Source organism: Xenopus laevis, chromosome 8L (assembly GCF_017654675.1).
Source record: "Xenopus laevis strain J_2021 chromosome 8L, Xenopus_laevis_v10.1, whole genome shotgun sequence".
Classification (NCBI taxonomy): Eukaryota; Metazoa; Chordata; class Amphibia; order Anura; family Pipidae; genus Xenopus; species Xenopus laevis.
The window spans coordinates 56,826,227-56,845,823 of record NC_054385.1 but is presented as its reverse complement, the minus strand read 5'-3'; the positions used below and the strand labels follow the sequence as shown (position 1 = coordinate 56,845,823).

Sequence of the window (19,597 nt, the reverse complement as noted above, 5' to 3'; positions counted from 1 at the left end):
CATTGAAAACCAAAATAATAGCCATATATGCATCCATTCAAATTCAAAATATAGAAATAGTGAGACATTTCGTACAACCACTTTGATCATAAAACACAATGAGAAAGCAACCTCACAAAATAATCTAAAACAAAACAGCAAGAAGAGAACATACCATCTGACCCAAATGAGATATGGAGTTTCGTAGTACTGGGAGAACATCACTAGTAAAAACAAGTGTTGGTATAGCAAAATTTTCATTTACAAAAACAAATGAAATCTGAAAAGAAATTTGTCCGTCTGAACTCGGACAGATGGCCTCAATCTTGTGAGGCATGGGAATACAGCTGTGGATCACGAGCCTCCGGGGCTAACAAGCCCTGCAAAGTTGTAGAACCAAAACAGGTAAGTGGGGATAGTCAACTCTTAGGTGATTTCATGACATTAGAATTAGGCTTAGTCATTGTAGTAACACCCACAATTGTTTTTCATTGTTACACATAGTTATAGTAGTAGAATCCACAGCAGTCCAAAAGCTAAAATTTGACTTCTTACGCCTTCTGAAATGTTAACCCCCTTGTTAATTAATTGCATTGACACTTTATTTGACAGCAGATCCTCTTACCATATTCTTTTTCATGTTTTGTTCAGGCTTTATTAAGATGATATAACATTTAGGAACAAACATACATGCCAATAATCCAGAGCTAGATGCAAGGATAGCAAATACCTCCACTGCCACCGTTGATGTGCCTTTGGCACTGTGGGAGGTAAGAATAAAAAAGATCCAAACACTAAAGAAAACCAACATACTAAAAGTGATCAGCTTGGCATCGTTAAAAGTGTCGGGTAATTTCCTAGCAAGAAAAGCTGCAACAAAACACACAGAAGCCAATAGACACAGATATCCAAGTATTGTATAAAAGGCAGTCACTGATCCTTCATTGCACTTAACTATGATTATTCCGGGTTCAGAATCCTTGTTATAGTATGAGTAAGGGGGTGATATAACCAACCATAGGAGGCAGATACACACTTGAATGGCTGAACAAGTTATGACAATGTATTTGGGAATTTTAGCCCCAACCCATTTTCTTAAATTGTTTCCTGGTTTGGTCGCATTAAACGCCACCACAACAATAAATGTTTTGCCCAGAAGGGAAGAAACAGAAATTGTAAAGGTTATTCCAAAAATAGCTTGCTGTAAGAAGCAAGTCAGTTGCTCTGGGCGGCCTATGAAGATCAGACAGCAGAGGAAGGAGCACATTAGTGATATCAGTACAAGGTAGCTGAGATCCCGGTTATTTGCTTTGACAATTGGGGTGTTCTGATACTTCATAAATATTCCCAAGACCCAGGCAGAGGTAAAGAAACATACTATTGCTATAACTGTCAGAGTAATTCCTATTGGGTCACTATGAGACAGGAATGTTATGTCCATCAGGCTGCAGGATGTCTTCTGTTTATTGGGCCACTGGTTTTCTGGACATTTTGTACACACATCCACATCTATAAAATGAATGTTATAATATTATGTTGGATGAATATATAAATCAAACATGGACATACGGCTATGTTTATACTTTATAGATTTGACTTCAAAAATGTCTCATCTTCTGCAACATTGAATCACCTTAGTTTAACCAAATAACTAGAGGAGTCACAAATACATCCCACCCCCAAACAGCTGTTATGTTTCATCTGTGATCTTTAAACTATAAGGCATCCATTTACTAAAATGCAAATAATTTCAACCATTAGTGCTGGTAGTTGTAACTAGTACGTTTTTTCTTAAAGGGCACCCATCACAGCCAAAATCAAACACATATTAAGAATCTGACCAGTACAAGCTAACCACGTTTAATCAAACTACATATATATAGTTTTTTGAAAAAAACTGCAGGTTTTAAAAATCCCTTACTTTGTCAAATGGGTTCTTTCACTGAGGAAGGCCATACTGTGACTATAACAGAGACTATAACATGCAGATTTCAGGAGCATGCTCAGATTGTAGCACTGACTTAAGTATTCTACCCAGAATGCCTTGTTTTAGTAAACTCCTCCACTAGAAGTATCAGGAGATTTCCCTATCTTGTCCCCTGCTGGTGATGTTATTATGCAAATGAAGGGCACACACTAACTTCCAGCAGGTGGCAGCACTACTGAACAGCAGCTAACACACAGGTTTGGCTGATTTAAAAATAGCTTAGAAGGGTTAATAAGCACCAAGGAATTTCAACTGAGCGTGTGTGAGATTTCAGAACTACAACTGGCTGGGAAGATATAGGTAGGAGGAGCCAGTGAAATCCAAAATGCCTCCCTCAGCTAGAACTGCAGTGGATATAGGGGAGATCTTTCAGAAGGAATAGTGTATAGTGTATTTACTTAGTAAATGATTTTAGTTATGATTGTGTGATACTCTTAAAGTACAAAGAAAGGTTAACTCATTGGAAGGGGGTCCTAATTGTTAGGCACTCTTTGCAAAAAATGTACCAGCCTGGGGTAAAAGAATGGGCTGCATCATTTCACCATTTTTTTCCTCTTAGAGGTAGTCTTTACTCTACTTTAAACCAATTTAACATATTACAAGTGCATCCAGTGCAAAAAAGTTTATATCAAAAACGATATAAGTCCCAAGGCCTCTTCAAGTAAAAAATATTAATTTATTGTTATTCACATTAAAACAGTATCTAGTACATACTACCCCACATATCCCACCTTACGCGTTTCGCACCCGCCGGCGCTTAGTCATAGGAGATCTTTTACAAACTTTTATTGCCGTACTAAGTGCTGAGTAGGTTGATCTGTAGAAACATTTTAATCAGTCATTTCTGAGCTCATGGCTCCCCATGCTAATCAATGGGTAGGATTCATTCCAAAGCAATCTGCATGTTTTTTAACCAAGAAAAAAATGTGTGATAACTCTCACAAGCATCGTTGTTTAGTTTATATGACATTTATTGACAAATAAACAATAGTACCATGCAGGTGTCATCCGTTTAAAGAAATAGCCAGAACACTACCTGCTTTTTAGGAAATACACTTGCTGTTTCGGGAATGAAATTTTATATTGTAGAGTGGATTATTTGCATTGTAAACAGTGTAATTTAGAAATAAAAACTACGAACACATAAAAATCATGACAGAATCCCTTTAAACTTTTAGTATGTTATAGAATGGCCAGTTTTAAACAACTTTTCAATTGGTCTTCATTATTTATTTTTTTATAGTTTTGTAATTATTTTTCTTCTGACTCTTTCCAGCTTTCAAATGGGGGTCACTGAAAAAACAAATGCTCAGTAAGGCTACACATTTGTTGTTACTGGTACTTTTTTATTGCTCATCTTTCTATTCAGGCCCTCTTCTATTCATATTCTGTCTCTTATGCAAATCAGTTCATGGTTGCTAGGGTAAATTGGTCCATAGCAACCAGATTGGTGAAATTACCAACTAAAGAGCTGCTGAATAAAAAGCTAAATAACTCAAAAACCACAAATAATAAAAAATGAAAAACAACTGCAAATTGTCTCAGAATATCACTCCCTACAAAATACTAAAAGTTAACTCAAAGGTGAACAACCCCTTTAACAAAACTATGCAGGCAGCCTGCTTGTTTATGTAGAAGGGATTGATAAGAACAGTGAGTGGGCTGCTTTCATTGATATTTACAAAAATGGCATTTTTCAAAGAATTCTAGCAGATATTAGCTTCTACAGATGTTTTTTTTAATGCACGCTTCAACTTATGATATCTGTTTAAAAAGATAAGAATGAAATATAACCAATGAAAAAGTAATGATATCCCTTTAAATAATCGTAAATAACTGTAACCTGGTGTGTATAATGGACTGAGTTGCTACAATAGTAGTAAATTACCTGTCTCATTGGAAAACTCCCCTTCTGGGCATGGCAAGCAATCATAGCAACAAGCTGGTTTCCCCTCCCAGACTGATTTTCTCTTTCCCGGTGGGCACTTTCCACTGCACACAGATCTTGGAGTCTACTTGAAGAAACATCGACAGCTGTAAAGTTATATTTTGAATTTACCTATAATTATGGTATTTTACTTATGCTTTAGGGGTCAGATGGTGGCCTTTAAAAAACAAAGTAGGGATGCTGCATTTATATAATATCAAGCTACTAGACCAAACCACAGATAAATAGGTTGTGTTTTTTCATAACATTTTTCCATTAAATAATTTTGTCTTATTTTGTTTTTTCAGCATATTCTAAATCCCTTGAAATTAATTAGTATAAACCTATGTTAGAATACAGTTCTTATTTTTCTTTATAGTAAATGACCAGTGGCAGACCAAAAGACGAAATTGCATTCTGCCATTAGGTTACTCATGCCATACAACCTTGTTGTTACATACACCCCACTTACATACAACTCACACTTACAAACAGAGGCTATTACAGTAACATACTATGGTTTGACTTTTATTAGCACTTCGCTTTAATAAACCACCTGCCCCAATCCCCTCTGGTGAGTGTTGTCTACTGCAGAGCACAGAAAGTTAAAAATAAATATTGTGTTAAGACAAATATCTGTCTAAGTTGCATTTAATAAGTAAATGTATATGTTTCAACTTACATACACATTCAACTTAAGAACAAACCTACAGTCCCTATCTTGTACGTAACCCGGGGACTGTCTGTATTCCCCAAATCACATGGGAACAGCATTGCGAAATCAAGTACTGATATGGGATCCGTTATCTGGAAACCCGTTATCAAGGAAGCTCTGAATTATGGAATGGTCGTCTCCCATAGACTCCATTTTTTACAAATAATCGACATTTTTGAAAATTATTTCCTTTTTCTCTGTAATAATAAAACAGTAGCTTGTACTTGATCCAAACTAAGATATAATTAATCCTTATTGGAAGCAAAACCAGCCTATTGGGTTTATTTAAATTATTTTCTAGTAGACTTAAGGTATGAAGAGCCAAATTATTCATTATCCAGGAAAAATCCAGGTCCCAAGCATTCTGGATACCAGGTCCTGTACCAGTATTAGCAAAATACAATTTGCAGTAATACTTTGTACCCTTCTACATTGTATAAATTGTATGTGGTTTAATCTTAGAGGATATGAATCATATGGAGCAAGTGCAGATCAAGTTTTCGGAGAGTCAGAGAATGTGCTATTATTTTATGTGGGATATGATGACTGCAGAACGATGATGCTGATACAAGCAAAGAACTTTTACTTTTGCCCAGTGGCAGCGATTCACAATTTATTTAAAATGTAACACATAAAACTAACCTGTGAAAAAGAATTTTCCCAAATAATTGCTTTCTCATTAACAGCCATTTGTTTTCCTGGGGGTGCGTCGGAATAAAAACTTCCAACATTTTCTGATAGGATTGTCCTGTTCGGTAAGTAGACCACGTTATAAATATCATATCTGCAAGATATTTCATCATTGTTAAAATAAATTTGTTGGCCCATTGTGTTTGTAAAGTTGACTTTTTTCAGGAAACGGTGTAACTAAAAGACAAGAAAGAATAAGGTTTAGTCAGAATATACATATGAATTATTTTCATTTTGTAGGAGGAAAATGTAGAAATAAAATGTCATGATTCTCAGTGTACAATATTTCAAATCGAATTTGATCTCACTTTGATTCGAACGATCGAATACAGCCTATTCACCCGAAAAAAAAAAAACGTTGATTATTTTAATAAATTCAGTTGGTCTGTTTTATTCGAATTTCAAATATATGGGAATTAAAAACAAACTCCCATTACTTCGAAATTTAACCCTTGATAAATCTGCCCCTTAAAGGGGTTGTTCACCTTCAAACAACTAGTTGTTATCAGATAGATCACCAGAAATAACGACTTTTTCCAATGACTTTCTATTTTCTATGTGTCACGGTTTTTCTAATATTGAAGTGTAAAGTGTCATTTCTCTCCTTCTGAAGCAGCTCTGGGAGGGGGGGTCGCCGATCCTGTAAACTGTTCTAAATTGATACATTTAGTTGATACATTTCTTATCTTTGTCCCTGCTGAGCAGAATCTCTGGGTTTCATTACAGGCAGCTGTTAGAATTGATACAATTGTTGCTAATACTCCAGAGATGCTGCTGAGAAATGTATCAACTAAATGTTGCAAAATTGTAACAGTTCAGAATCTGCACCTGGATCACTGAGCTGCCAGACTCAAACACCAGAGACAGGAACATTCAACTTTAAACTTAGATTTTGGAAAAAACGTAAAAAATAAATAATGGAAAGTAATTGGAAAAAGTCATTATTTCTAGGGAACAATCTAAAAACAACTAAATTGAAAAAAGTGTTTGGAAGGTGAACAACCCCTTTAAGGCATTACTTCGAAATTCGACCCTTGATTCGACCCTTGACAAAAATAGCTCGAAATTGGAATGTTTTTTACTTCGAATTTTCACTTCGACCCTTGATAAATCTGCCCCTTAGATATCATTATTATCTGCCACTTGACTTTCACATCAACCAATGGGATCTGAGCCCTTTCCAGCCCTCCCCCAAACATGGTCGCCATGTTTGGAAGTAATTTTGCCATTGACTCAAAGTTTTCCTATAGTTTTAAGAAATTTGCAGTGAAGTGAAATGCTGCAAGTTTACTCATCACTACTTTTCTGCTGTAAAAGTATGAAAATACAAATTAGTATAAAATAAGCTATAATTTGGCTTGTGTGTGCCCAACATTAATGGAATGTTCCAAATGCGGGGAGGTTCTTGAAACATAACTGATAAATGAATCTTGTGAAGACGCAACCCTATCACAGTACTATGTAAAGGTTTCTCTATCTCGACCCTGAAAACTTTTTTAGGTCACAGGTTGCTCATACAGCCTTTTTACAAAATTTGGCACATTTCTGGGGTTTTAAGGGTTCAGGTTTTATGTGTTTTTACAGTTTTGCTAATGAAGGTGAATTTCCCCTTAAGTTGCAAGTCAGAGTTTATCTTAAATAGCTACAATAGTTTCAAATTAAATTGTTACAAATTTATCTAAGTGCACCTGCCATTCTGGGCTCTCTGCCAAAAGTCTCAGTTTTAGAAACGTTGTAAAAGAATATACATACCTGGAAGATCATCTTAGAAATTATATCTCAAAATGTCTCTCTTCCAAAATGATTCATGTGAAAGTAATGTAACTTAAAGAGTAAGCCAACCAGCACCTCATAGTTTCTTTTTGCAGAACAAATAATTGTAACATTCTAGCAGGATATCAGAACATGGTCCTGTCTGGCTATCCCTTGACATATTATTATCATCATTATTAGTAGCAGAAGTAACATATTGTTAAATTTAGAATATTTATATATAGAAAAAAATAATCCCAAATGGAACCGATTTTTGCCCCCTTTCTCACACAGCATCTTCATTATTAAAGAAATATTTTTTGCATAAGTAATTACCCATGGCAACTCTGATTTTGCCCGTTATTCATTGTTGCCACTACCATCTAACTGTAAGGCACATTATTAAATCTAAATTATTAACAATATTGGCTGGATTGAACAAGCTTAAATAGACCATTAGTTTCTCACGTTGTTTGATCTCGTTAAAGAGATAAAGAAACAACTGATGAACTTGGTAATTTTTAAAAAGGTAAAATTCACAACTTAAATCACCAATATGACAATTGTTTATGTTGCCATAAACAGTAGCTAATGTGTAGTTCATATAAGGGCAATGACACATAGGGCATTTTCGAAGACAGCATTATGATAGTTAATCTCAAGCACAATCAGCCTCTCTATAATCAGAGCGCTTTGTCTTTATATATTTTAGGGGGTTATTTACTAAACTCTGAATGCCAAAAACCCAAAAGATTTCTGAATGGCAAAAACTCAAAAAATTTGTGGGGTTTTTTTAGTATAAAATCTGAATTTTTTGTGGGGGAAAAGAAAATCACAAAAAAAGATATTATACCCCGAGGATGGAAAAAGTCAGAATCTGAAAATCCAGCATCTCAGACCTGCTGAGGTTGCATATAAGTAAATGGGAGAAGTCCCAAAGATTCTTTAATCTGCACTGGGTTTCGTGCAATAAGAGAAATTCCAAAAAAAAGTCCTAAAATTCATATTTTTCACAATCTTTATTTTTTCCCACAAACAAAATTTTCGTAAAGTGTATTAATGAATAAGATGAAAAAATCAGTGCGAATTAGGTCAGACTTTTTTCAGAAAACATTGAGATAAATACAGACTTTGATAAATACCCCCTTAGTGTAAATTATTCTGAAGGATAAACATTTCAATTTACCACCCAAGGTTGCAAATCCTGGAATTTGAGTTTTCTGGAGTCATTTAATCTTTCCTTCAGTGTCTGTTGATACATATCATGCAAAGCATGTGCCACTATATACACAGCATTGTATGCACTATAGCTCATGGCTGCGAATCTGAGATTGCAATGTGAATACTCAATTACCCTCCCGCTTTCCACCCCTGTGCAGTTCCGTTTCCTTGGATTAAATGGGCATCGGTTTTCACATAATTCATCCCACCAAGTAGTGAATGTCTTTCCACTAGGAAATCGACTGGGATTAACTTCATGGATAAATTTAATGTAATATGAAATTTCCTTTTTATGCATGTTTAAATACAGAGAGCCATTTACATTTGTTCCATTTACTATATTTAACATTCGGAAGCTAGATTCTGCAGTATGGATCCAGACTTTTCCTGGAATGTTGGTAATATGAACACCTTGTTCCAGATAGTAAACATAGTTCTTAGACCCATAGACAAGTATGGCTTTTGCTGTGGCATTGTTAATGGTGTTTGTAATGTCCATGATCCTTTCTGAACTGTAGTCGTTAATAGATGGCACAACTTTAATAAATTCAATGCATCCCCCATTTCCCTCAAACATCTTTTTAATTTCCTTGATGGCATTTATACTGCTGTCATCATCTGGGCATATAATGCCTATCCAGGTCCAGCCGAAATGATTCAGTAAGGCTATTATTGCAGCATAAAGGGTCTTCTCACTTGGCACAGCACGGTAGAAATTGGGGAACTGCACTTTATCACCCTGAAGTGGATCCTGAGATATGAAACTGATCTACAGGAAAATAACACCGTTTAGTAGTTGACTTTAATACCCAGGATGCACTTAAATAAAGTGAAAGCAACTACTGCCCTTGCTCAGGGTGGCTGTATGTACTCTAGAAACCTGCTTTATTGGATGCTGGTAATAATTCAGGGGCACAATATCAATGTGATTCAAGAAGGTAAGCATCTACACGTATACCAACAAATTCTTTTCATGCTTAAAGGAACAGTAACTTGAAAAAATTAAAGTGTTTTGAAGTAATGAAAATATCATGTACTGTTGCCCTGCACTGGTAAAATGGATCTGTTTGCTTCAGAAACACTACTATAGTTCATATAAACAAGTTGCTTGTGTAGCCATGGTGGAAACTGAAAAGAAGCTGTATGGCACAGGTAAAAGGACCAGTAACATAAAAATTTTTAGTTAGTATACCATGAAAAAGAACACCAAGACTAATTAAACGTTAAAATCACACAGCCTTTATTAAGAAATAACTTACCGAAACTCTGCTTGTGTTCCTCTTCAGAAAAGGCCACGGCAAAGATCCATCGTGCAGCATTCGATTTCTCCTCCCTGGCTATCTCCTATAAGGAAGGCAGGGAGGATAAATCGAGCACCGCACAATGGATCGCCTTTTCTGAAGAGGAGCACAGAGTTTCGGTAAGTTATTTCTTAATAAAGGCTATGCGATTTTAAAGTTTAATTAGTCTTGGTGGGTTTTTTGCGGCATACTAGCGAACTTTTTTTTAAAAAAATGTTGATGTTACTGGTCCTTTAAATAGTGGATAACACCATTATGTTCTACAGATCTTATTTGCTGTGTAACCTGAGCCTTTTCTCCTTTGAATGGCTGCCCCCATTGCTACACAGCAGCTTATTTATATAAACAGTAGTGTTTCTGAAGCAAACAAAGAAGTTTTACCAGTGCAGGATAACACTGCATTATATTGTTATTACTTTAAAACACTTAAAAATGTTCATGTTACTGTTCCTTTCAGATTGTTTAATATCTGCAAAGTTTGTTTTTTAAATAACAATTTAGCTTTTTTTTCCGTTAAAATAAATGGTAATTTGTAAAGAATTTTGTAAACTGATTGATTGTAAATATCTCATATTGTTAGAGAATAAAAACATCATCATTTCTGTGAAATCTGTTAATTCTGTATCTCACAACTATCTATCTATTATATATATATTATCCATCATGGGGTGCTTCGCTAATGAGGCGAGTTGAGGCTGCCGCCTCAGGCAGCAGCGCCCCACTAGGTACCAGGGGCAGCAAAAATGTTGCTCCTGGTACTTTAAGAGCGAATTTCCAGGGGAGGGGGGGCAGCAGCAACTGCTGCTGCCTCAGGCGGCGGAGGGGCCAGGATCGCCCCTGTATCCATCTATCTATCTATCTATCTGTCTGTCTGTCTGTCTGTCTATCTATCTAATGTCTAATCTAATGTAGCTATCACTAATCTCTCTCTTGCTCTTTTTATTTATCTTTTTATTTATCCTTATATATTCTAGACATTTCATAATGTAATGTAATAATATGATTTTAACAGTAAGATAAGGAAATAAGATAAGAAAAATAAGATAATGTAAAGTAAGATAGGAAATAATGTGACACAAAAATACTTTGTTCACCTTTAAATTATCTTTTAGTATGATGCAGAGGTTTATATTCTAAGTTGATTTGCCATTGTTCTTCACTTTTTATTTGCAGTTTTAAAATAATCTAGCTTTTGTTCAGCAGCTCTCCGGGTTTAAATTTTCGGCAGCTTATCTGGTTGCTAGGGTCCAACTTACCATAGCAACCAGGCAGTGCTTTGAATGAGAGATGGAAATTTAGATAAGGCTTGACCAGAAAGATCAGTAATACAAAAAAATAACAATAAAATTGGAGCCTAACTGAGTAATTGATTATGGGCTGCTGGGGTCAGTGACCTCCAATTAAAAGCTTGAAAGAGTCAGAAGAAGAAGAAGGCAAATGATAAAAAATAGAAAATGAAGACCATCTGAAAAAAAATGGTCATTCTATAACATACTAAAAGTAACTTTAAGCCAAAAAAATTGCAGCCAGTATATTTTGGTACTAAGATTTTTGATAGCATATTTATCTACTACACATTTTCTGCATAACAGTATGTTTTTCATAGTGCTTTGAGGTACCATACTTACATCTTATTATTAAACCTATCATTCAGGGTCCATGATGTACAGGGCTTTGGTTTAGTGGGACACAGAACCCTGGCATAGTTAAAGGCTCTGACATTAGTTCAATTAATAGTTTTGTATTTATTGGGAAGAATCAATGGTTTATTGATCTTAACAGTTGATCCTCCTTGCTAATTTTAAGGGACCTTTCTCTGAAGTACTTACCTGTGGATGCTTGTACATTCCAAATATATTAGAATACTGAATAGAAAATGAAGAGGCCATCCCATCAACGACAGCAGCTAAAACACCATATTTATCACAGTTATAATTTGGAAACTGCTTTGTGTTTCCTGAATAGATGCGAACAGCACCTTGGATCGTTCTAAAGAGATCAACGTAAGAGTCATATACATTGTACCCCAAAGTCACATTGGGAAGTAGATTGGGGTTACGGTTGATTTCATCCACAGCAAATACTATGCTAAGAAAGTTATAAAAGTCCTCAAGAAGCATACTGTAAAAAGAAAAATGTTGTTGCAGGTTAAATATTTTAAATGAATGCTGATTCTTTATAGAACTTAAACCCAAAAATAACATTTTGCAATGACTATGAAGATTTTCATTCATCCAGGTCATAGTATATCTAGTATAGGTCAATCTAAAAAACTATTCAATTGTCACTATCATGTCAAAAAATGTATCAATAACTTTTACAAATGTGTCAATAACTAGACCATACATTGTTACTTTACAACTTAATTGGCTGCCTGCCCAGATCTCCTCAGCGTTGATTCAAAAAACATAAAAAAGAACAGTGTTCGTTTAACCCTGTTGGTGCCAGAGTGTTCAGCTTCCTGATCCAAAACACCTCTACTAATGGCACCTACTAATGGCAGATCTGTGGCCGTCCATGCGTAAATGCAGTGTTTGGTCTGATTTCCCCACATACGACAAACCACAGGGCAAGTTATTAAATAAATTATGTGTGTGGTTGTACAGGTAATGTGATGTTTGATCAAATACCGTTTACCGGTTTGTGGGTGTAAAAAACTGTTACCTGCTGTCATAAATCTACAGGAGGTACAATTTGGACATCTGAAACAGCCTGGTAAATCATTACGAAGCCAAGTACTCCGTCTACTTGAATAACACCCTACTGGGTCTGTTTTAACCAGAAGATCTTTAAGGTTAGTGTCTCGTCGGTAGCACGTCATAAGGTCCCTAGGGACCACATCTCTCAAGCTCGCATCCGCCTGAATTATGCCCCAATGATCCTTAATCAGCTTTTTGGTCTTATTAGATCCAGTCGTATATTTGGTGCTATAAATAAATTTAGGGTGATTATTCGTTCCTACCTTTGGAGCTGCCACTCTCTGTTTCGCCTGAGATAGTGCCTGTTCTAAAACGGGCCTGGGATAGCCCCGATCGATAAATCGTTCCCACATACCTCTGAGTTGTTGTTCAGCCAGGTCTGGGTCCGAGTTGTTCCGAAGAGATCCGTCCGGGAGTACTGTGGATCACACTAAATTAAAATTGAGAAGTCTCTTTACCCCTCCCTGTATACACCCTACAATCAAACTTTTTAAACACGCTGTAGAACTACTACTCCTAGTCCTCGGATGAGACAGAATATCACTAAAAATGAACGTGTAGCGATTAAATCTCTCCAGGAGGATTCAAGTTTAGTGATACGCCCAGCGGATAAAGGCGGGGGTATAGTACTTCTAAATTACTCCGACTATAGAGATGAGATACTAAGCCAATTATCCGATGGAAAGGTGTATAAAAAGTAATCTGGCGATCCTGTGAAATTATTTAAATCCCAAGTAGATTCTGTACTTGATCAGGCTTTCTATGATGGAATCATTGATTCAACTCTGAAAGATTATTTGAAACAGGAGTTCCCTATTTGCCCGATCCTGTACACTCTGCCTAAGGTGCACAAAAGTCTTCTTAAACCCCCTGGCCGTCCGATAGTCTCAAGTAGGGGGTCTTTATTACATCCAATAGGTATATACCTGGATAAGATTTTACAACCGATTGTACAGAATACTCCCACATACCTGAGGGACACACCCCACCTGCTTGAAAGTCTAAGGACTTTGGCCTTGCCGATAGGAACTAACCTCTGGATGGCCAGTTTGGATGTAGTGAGCCTCTATACATGTATTCCGCATGAGGCTGGACTAGAGGCTGTAAGACTCTCACTTGAGCAATATGATCTTTACGATGGTCCCCCAATACCGTTTGTGATGGAGTTACTAAAATTGGCTTTAACCATGAATTATTTTCGGTTCCAGCATGATTTTTTCCTACAGGTGGCAGGCACGGCGATGGGGGCGGCGATGGCACCCTCATACGCCAATTTGTTTATGCATCAGTTTGAGCAACACTCAATTGTGCCAATTTATGGGGACCAGATACTCTTCTTCCGTCGCTACATCGATGATGTCATTATCATCTGGGGGGGCACGGAGGAAGAGTTTCATTTGATGGTTCAAGAGTTGAATGGGCTAAACAGTCCAGTTAAATTTACCCATGAAATCCATACGGATCGATTACACTTTTTAGATTTAGAATTGTGGAGACAGGGTGATCATGTTCAATTCAAACCTACAGACAAAAATTTTTATTACAGTATAACAGCTGTCACCCAAGTTCAATGAAAAAGTCACTGCCCATATCACAATTCTGTAGGTTTCTTCGGAACAACTCGGACCCAGACCTGGCTGAACAACAACTCAGAGGTATGTGGGAACGATTTATCGATCGGGGCTATCCCAGGCCGTTTTAGAACAGGCACTATCTCAGGCGAAACAGAGAGTGGCAGCTCCAAAGGTAGGAACGAATAATCACCCTAAATCTATTTATAGCACCAAATATATGACTGGATCTAATAAGACCAAAAAGCTGATTAAGGATCATTGGGGCATAACCAATGCCCCAGTAGGGTGTTATTCAAGTAGACGGAGTACTTGGCTTCGTAATGATTTACCAGGCTGTTTCAGATGTCCGAATTGTACCTCCTGTAGATTTATGACACCAGGTAACAGTTTTTTACACCCACAAACCGGTAAACGGTATTTGATCAAACATCACATTACCTGTACAACCACACACATAATTTATTTAATAACTTGCCCTGTGGTTTGTCGTATGTGGGGAAATCAGACCAAACACTGCGTTTACGCATGGACGGCCACAGATCTGCCATTAGTACTGCATTTCGAGATGGGTTCACCAACAAGCCAGTGGCAAATCATTTTCTGGAGGCCGGCCATAGGTTACCTACATTTCGCTACATAGCCATAGACCATATTCCCCCACTTAGGAGAGGGGGTGACAGGTCAAAAATTTTGCTCCAGAGAGAGGTGTTTTGGATCAGGAAGCTGAACACTCTGGCACCGACAGGGTTAAACGAACACTTGTTTTTTTATGTTTTTTGAATCAACGCTGAGGAGATCTGGGCAGGCAGCCAATTAAGTTGTAAAGTAACAATGTATGGTCTAGTTATTGACACATTTGTAAAAGTTATTGATACATTTTTTGACATGATAGTGACAATTGAATAGTTTTGTTACTTTATTACCAGGAATGTAGCCTTAAAGGAAAACTATACCCCCAAAATGAATACTTAAGCAACAGATAGTTTATATCAAATTGAATGACATATTAAAGAATCTTACCAAACTGGAATATATATTTAAGTAAATATTGCCCTTTTACATCTCTTGCCTTGAACCACCATTTCGTGACTCTATCTGTGCTGCCTCAGAGATCACCTGACCAGAAATACTACAACACTAACTGTAACAGGAAGTAGTGTTGAAGCAAAAGGCAGAACTCTGTCTGTTAATTGGCTCATGTGACCTTACATGTGGTTTGTATGTGTGCACAGTGAATCTTACGATGTCAGGGGGCGGCCCTTATTTTTTAAAATGGCAATTTTCTATTTATGATTACCCAATGGCACATACTACTAAAAAAGTATATTATTATGATAATGGTTCATTTACATGAAGCAGGGTTTTACACATGAGCTGTTTTACTCAGTATCTTTTAATAGAGACCTACATTGTTTGGGGGGTATAGTTTTCCTTTAAGTAAAGCTCTAGTCTGATTGAAGCACCAATATTGTCCATAGTCTGACACGGTTTTTATGGGTAGCACAGCCCCCACAAGGGGAGTGGTGATCCCGATCACATGGGTCATTCTAGAACACGGGGTTGGGTGAGTGTAATTGGTTTTAGCTATTTATTCACTGAATTTTTTAAATGTTGTGTGTATGGTCTTGAGAAAGGTCTTAGGCAAAGACCGAAACGTTGACCTGTTTTTATAAGATGTATTAAATAAAGAAAAGATTTTTTAACCCTTCAAAGGTTCCTGGTGTGCACCTCACTCCTTTGATATTTTTATATATATATATATATATATATATATATATATATATATATATATATATAATATATATATATATATATATATATATATATATATATATATAAAGTAGTATGAACATGTTGAATATGTTCATACAGTATTCTCCTGTTGAGATGCTTAGGCCATGTTCATTAAATTTACCAATTTCATTCAATTTTATGTTTTGTGCACATGCCCATTTTTTAAATGAGATTGTAGCTGAGCAATATATCATTGCAACTACCGAAACACTTGACAGAAGGAAAACCTGTGAGAGTATGTAATGAGAGCTGCTGACTATAGTCACTATATGCACCAGGAGTTATAAAACCACAAATACAATAATGCCTAAGGTAAGAGGATATCCCTCTTCCAACTTTGCAATAAACACGTATTACAATTTTTAAATGACCTGTAAAGACACATGCAAGCTATTGTGGAAAACAGAGCCTTCAAGAGCTGACTTCTGCTACAATGTTCCAAGAATCAGGCCAGCAGTGCAGAGGGCACAAATACTGCTTTCAGTTGATTTAAATTTCCTTTCATTTGTCAAATCTAGTCACTAGTGATAGGCGAATAAATTCATCAGGCACAAATCCACGGTGAATTTTCGCGTTTTGCCGCTGGCGAATAAATTCATAAAAGTGCAGTGAAAATTTTGGATGCATGTCAGAAAAGTCTATTGCGTCAACATTATTCGGACTCCCATTGACATAACTGCCAGCGTCAAAATTGAGACGAATGTCAGAATTGACGCGGGCGTCAAAATTCGGGTTTCATTTTTCGCCAAAGTGAAACAGAACAAATTCGCCCATCACTAATAATCACTTTAAAATGACTTGCATTTTCTGTTATTATTGTGGACTAAAACCTTTTTCTTGTTTGATATATTTAAGTGTATGTGGCATAAAATAAAGTAATGCCATTGCCACTACTGTCAGAGTTACAATATGTGATTTACTGCACAAGGAATTAGTAACTGACCTTATTTTTCGTGGTTGAAGATGAGGAGAGCTCGAAAAATAAAATGCTTCTGTTTTATAATATATATGTATATCAAGAAGACCACCAATAAGGACATCTCCCGACATATAGAATGGTCTTTGAGAATACGGTGTCCCAGGTCTGCAACCAAATGTTGGAGTTTGGCAAATCCCATCACAAAACATCAACAAAATCACAAGACTTCTAAGAATGTTTCTCATTCTAAAATACCTGTGTATTAGAGCAGTGTAAAAGCAACACGCATGCACATGTCACTCATAAACCTCTTACCATAAAAGCTAAAATAAAGGAACTTGATGTGTATATATATCACAGTATATAATAATTCAGGCTCTCCATCGGGAACTGTGCTGCAATATTTTATGATTAAGCAAAAAAAAATAATAGTAGTTTTAATAATATAATTATAAGGCAAAATAACCTTTGACGAGATGTCGTTGTAATTTTTCTCTTTTAATTATAAGCCCTCATGCAAGGGCTGCTTCCCCGGGGATTGAGGGTGGTGCAGCTATAAGGAAAGCAAAAGGCAATAATTAAAAGACGGGTCCAGTTTAGGAAGTGAAACATTTTATTATTTATACCATCATATAGCAATTAGCCCTGAGCACCCCTTTGGCTGTTTTTCTAAAGCTTAAAATGTATATATTGCATTGTTGTTTCTACAGAATTTATAAATCAATAGAGAGTGTAAAATAGTTTATTTCTGAGAATAGGAGGGCGCCATTTTTGTTTGGGAGGCTACCATGTGAGAGCTTCTGACTACAGTCTTACAATTGGTAAATGGTCTATTTTTGAGGAGGCTAAGCCTCCCTAACCTTCATTATTCTGTACCTAGAGTGTCTTACATTCTGTAACAATCTCCAAAACTTTAATTAGAAGGCACATGTTAATCTTTTATGGGTTCTGTGTTTATTGGGGTGGGTCCAGGGAAAGCTCAGTAATTGAAAAAATATATATCTAGCCATACTCGTGCTTTTATAAATATAATACTCCTGTTGATTCAGATATGTTGGGAAGGGTCACAGATTCCCATTACTCCAATGATCTTTGGAGTCAAAGTTCACATCAATATCGAATGGATGTAAGAGCCAATTTGTCTCTTCTAGTGTTCAGGAGGAATTAGCTCAAATAAAAAAAAGGCTGCTTCTCTGCCAATCAAAAAAAATCTGGGCATGAATATGCCTTTTTGCCATGAGCCATAAAGCAGAGCTTGAATCAGCTCTCTTTTTCACCCCAAAAATTTAGCTCAGGTGAGTTTGCAGCTCATAAACCTCCTTGAATCCTATAAAAAATATTGAAAGAGATATTGTAGAATTCTTAAAAGTTCTTCTTCCTCAAACTCTTCAGGAATGGTGAGGCATTGTCTCACTTTTCCCAAGTCAAACTACATTCAATTACCTTCAAAGCAATGAAATAGTAAAATTATACAAAGAGCAGCAGGAAAACAGGGTCAATTTAATTCATAGCAAATTACATACAAATCTTTATGATTGCTCACTGCAAACAATTATAAGGAGACATTCATGCAAGCCAGTCTTACTACAGGATATAGAAGAAAACCAAAAAAACATTTAGAGCACACTGCCCTTACAAGTAAAAAACACTATTTATTATTTCATTTGTGTTCATTTAAACACAAGTGGCTGCAGCATGATAGATGCCTTACGCGTTTCAGGAACACCCTTTAATCATAGGGTTTATTAAGTGGTGTTCCTGAAATGCATAAGACGTCTATCACAACAGCGTAAGGTTAAGGATGCTGCTTTATAAGAAGGTTGAGATGTTAATCTCCAGCATATGCCTTTTTGAAGGATTTGGTTCATTTGCCTTGGTTCTTCATGAAGGACCACCTGCAACTAAATGTACCTAGTGCTTCTAGCAACATCTGTCTTTTTAAAATCATTTCATTAGATGGGCTTTGGTCCATCATAAAGGGCCCTCTACCACATTTTGGTGTATGGCTTCATCTGTGTAACAGCTAGGGTACTGCCTTTTGTGGGTTTAATACCAGGTTATTTCCACACCTGTCTCTTTTGGGATGCTTTGGTAACAACTGGCTTGGTGTATTATAGTACCATCTGCCGCTAAATTTGGCTACCCAAGAATGGCGCTTCAATAATGTAGTGGTTAAGGAATCTAAGGTCGAGATATCAATTCCTGCTTCTTCCGTCATCTATTTAGGATGTTTTCGTTTGAAATACTTGGTATAAAATGAGTTCAGTTCCTCAGTTCCACTGTTGGGATAGTCTATGCGGGAATAAACCTTGTGTGGGTAAGAAAAGAAGGTATAATTCCTGGTAGAGGGGTGTAAAGAGCGCCAGGCATCTATAAGAGCTAAGGATTTAAGGGATTAAGTGAATGTTGCAGGGGGTTTATGAGTATACAGTCTAGACGAAGGAGTTTTGTTCTAAGTGGAAGACATTACCGTATTAAAATCTCCCATCAATATAGTAGTACCCTGAGTAAGCTGGCTCATCCGAGTGAAAAGAGAATGAAAAAAGGCTTTTTGACCTTCAGAGGGAGCGTAGACATTAACCAGCGTATATAATTTTTCTAATACTGTACCCTGCAATATAATATATTGGCTATTAGGATCCTTAATGACTTTAGTTGTCTGAAACCCTAAGGCTGATCTTATATAAAAAGCAACCCCTCTACGCTTAGAACGGAAAGTGGTATAGTAAACTTGAGAATATTGTTTATGCAAGTATGGAAACGGGGAACCGTCTGCAAGGTGTGTTTCCTGAAGTGCAATAATGTCAGCCTTAAGATTACGGTAATACTTAGCTGCTATAGACCTTTTGGTAGGAGAATTTAGTCCTCTAATATTATAAGAAATTGTAGTCAATTCCGCCATTTTATCTGTAAAAGAAGAACTATAGAAATATGGATAACACACCTTGCATTGGGTTTCTGCATGTTATACATTGAAAACCAAAATAATAGCCATATATGCATCCATTCAAATTCAAAATATAGAAATAGTGAGACATT

The 19,597-nt window shown here is 36.5% G+C and overlaps 1 protein-coding gene across 1 annotated transcript; it reads right to left on the bottom strand.

Annotated features, from left to right (window-relative positions):
• Positions 1 to 442: 442 nt before the first annotated feature.
• On the bottom strand, positions 443 to 18,776 carry LOC108698916 (vomeronasal type-2 receptor 26). Its single transcript, XM_041573909.1, has 6 exons — positions 18,628 to 18,776; positions 11,402 to 11,693; positions 8,405 to 9,040; positions 5,251 to 5,475; positions 3,855 to 3,978; positions 443 to 1,488 (listed from the first exon to the last, which is right to left on the bottom strand). The coding sequence occupies exons 1-6, from the start codon at positions 18,774 to 18,776 to the stop codon at positions 581 to 583; spliced, it is 2,334 nt and encodes a 777-aa protein (XP_041429843.1). The 3' UTR covers positions 443 to 580.
• Positions 18,777 to 19,597: the final 821 nt, after the last annotated feature.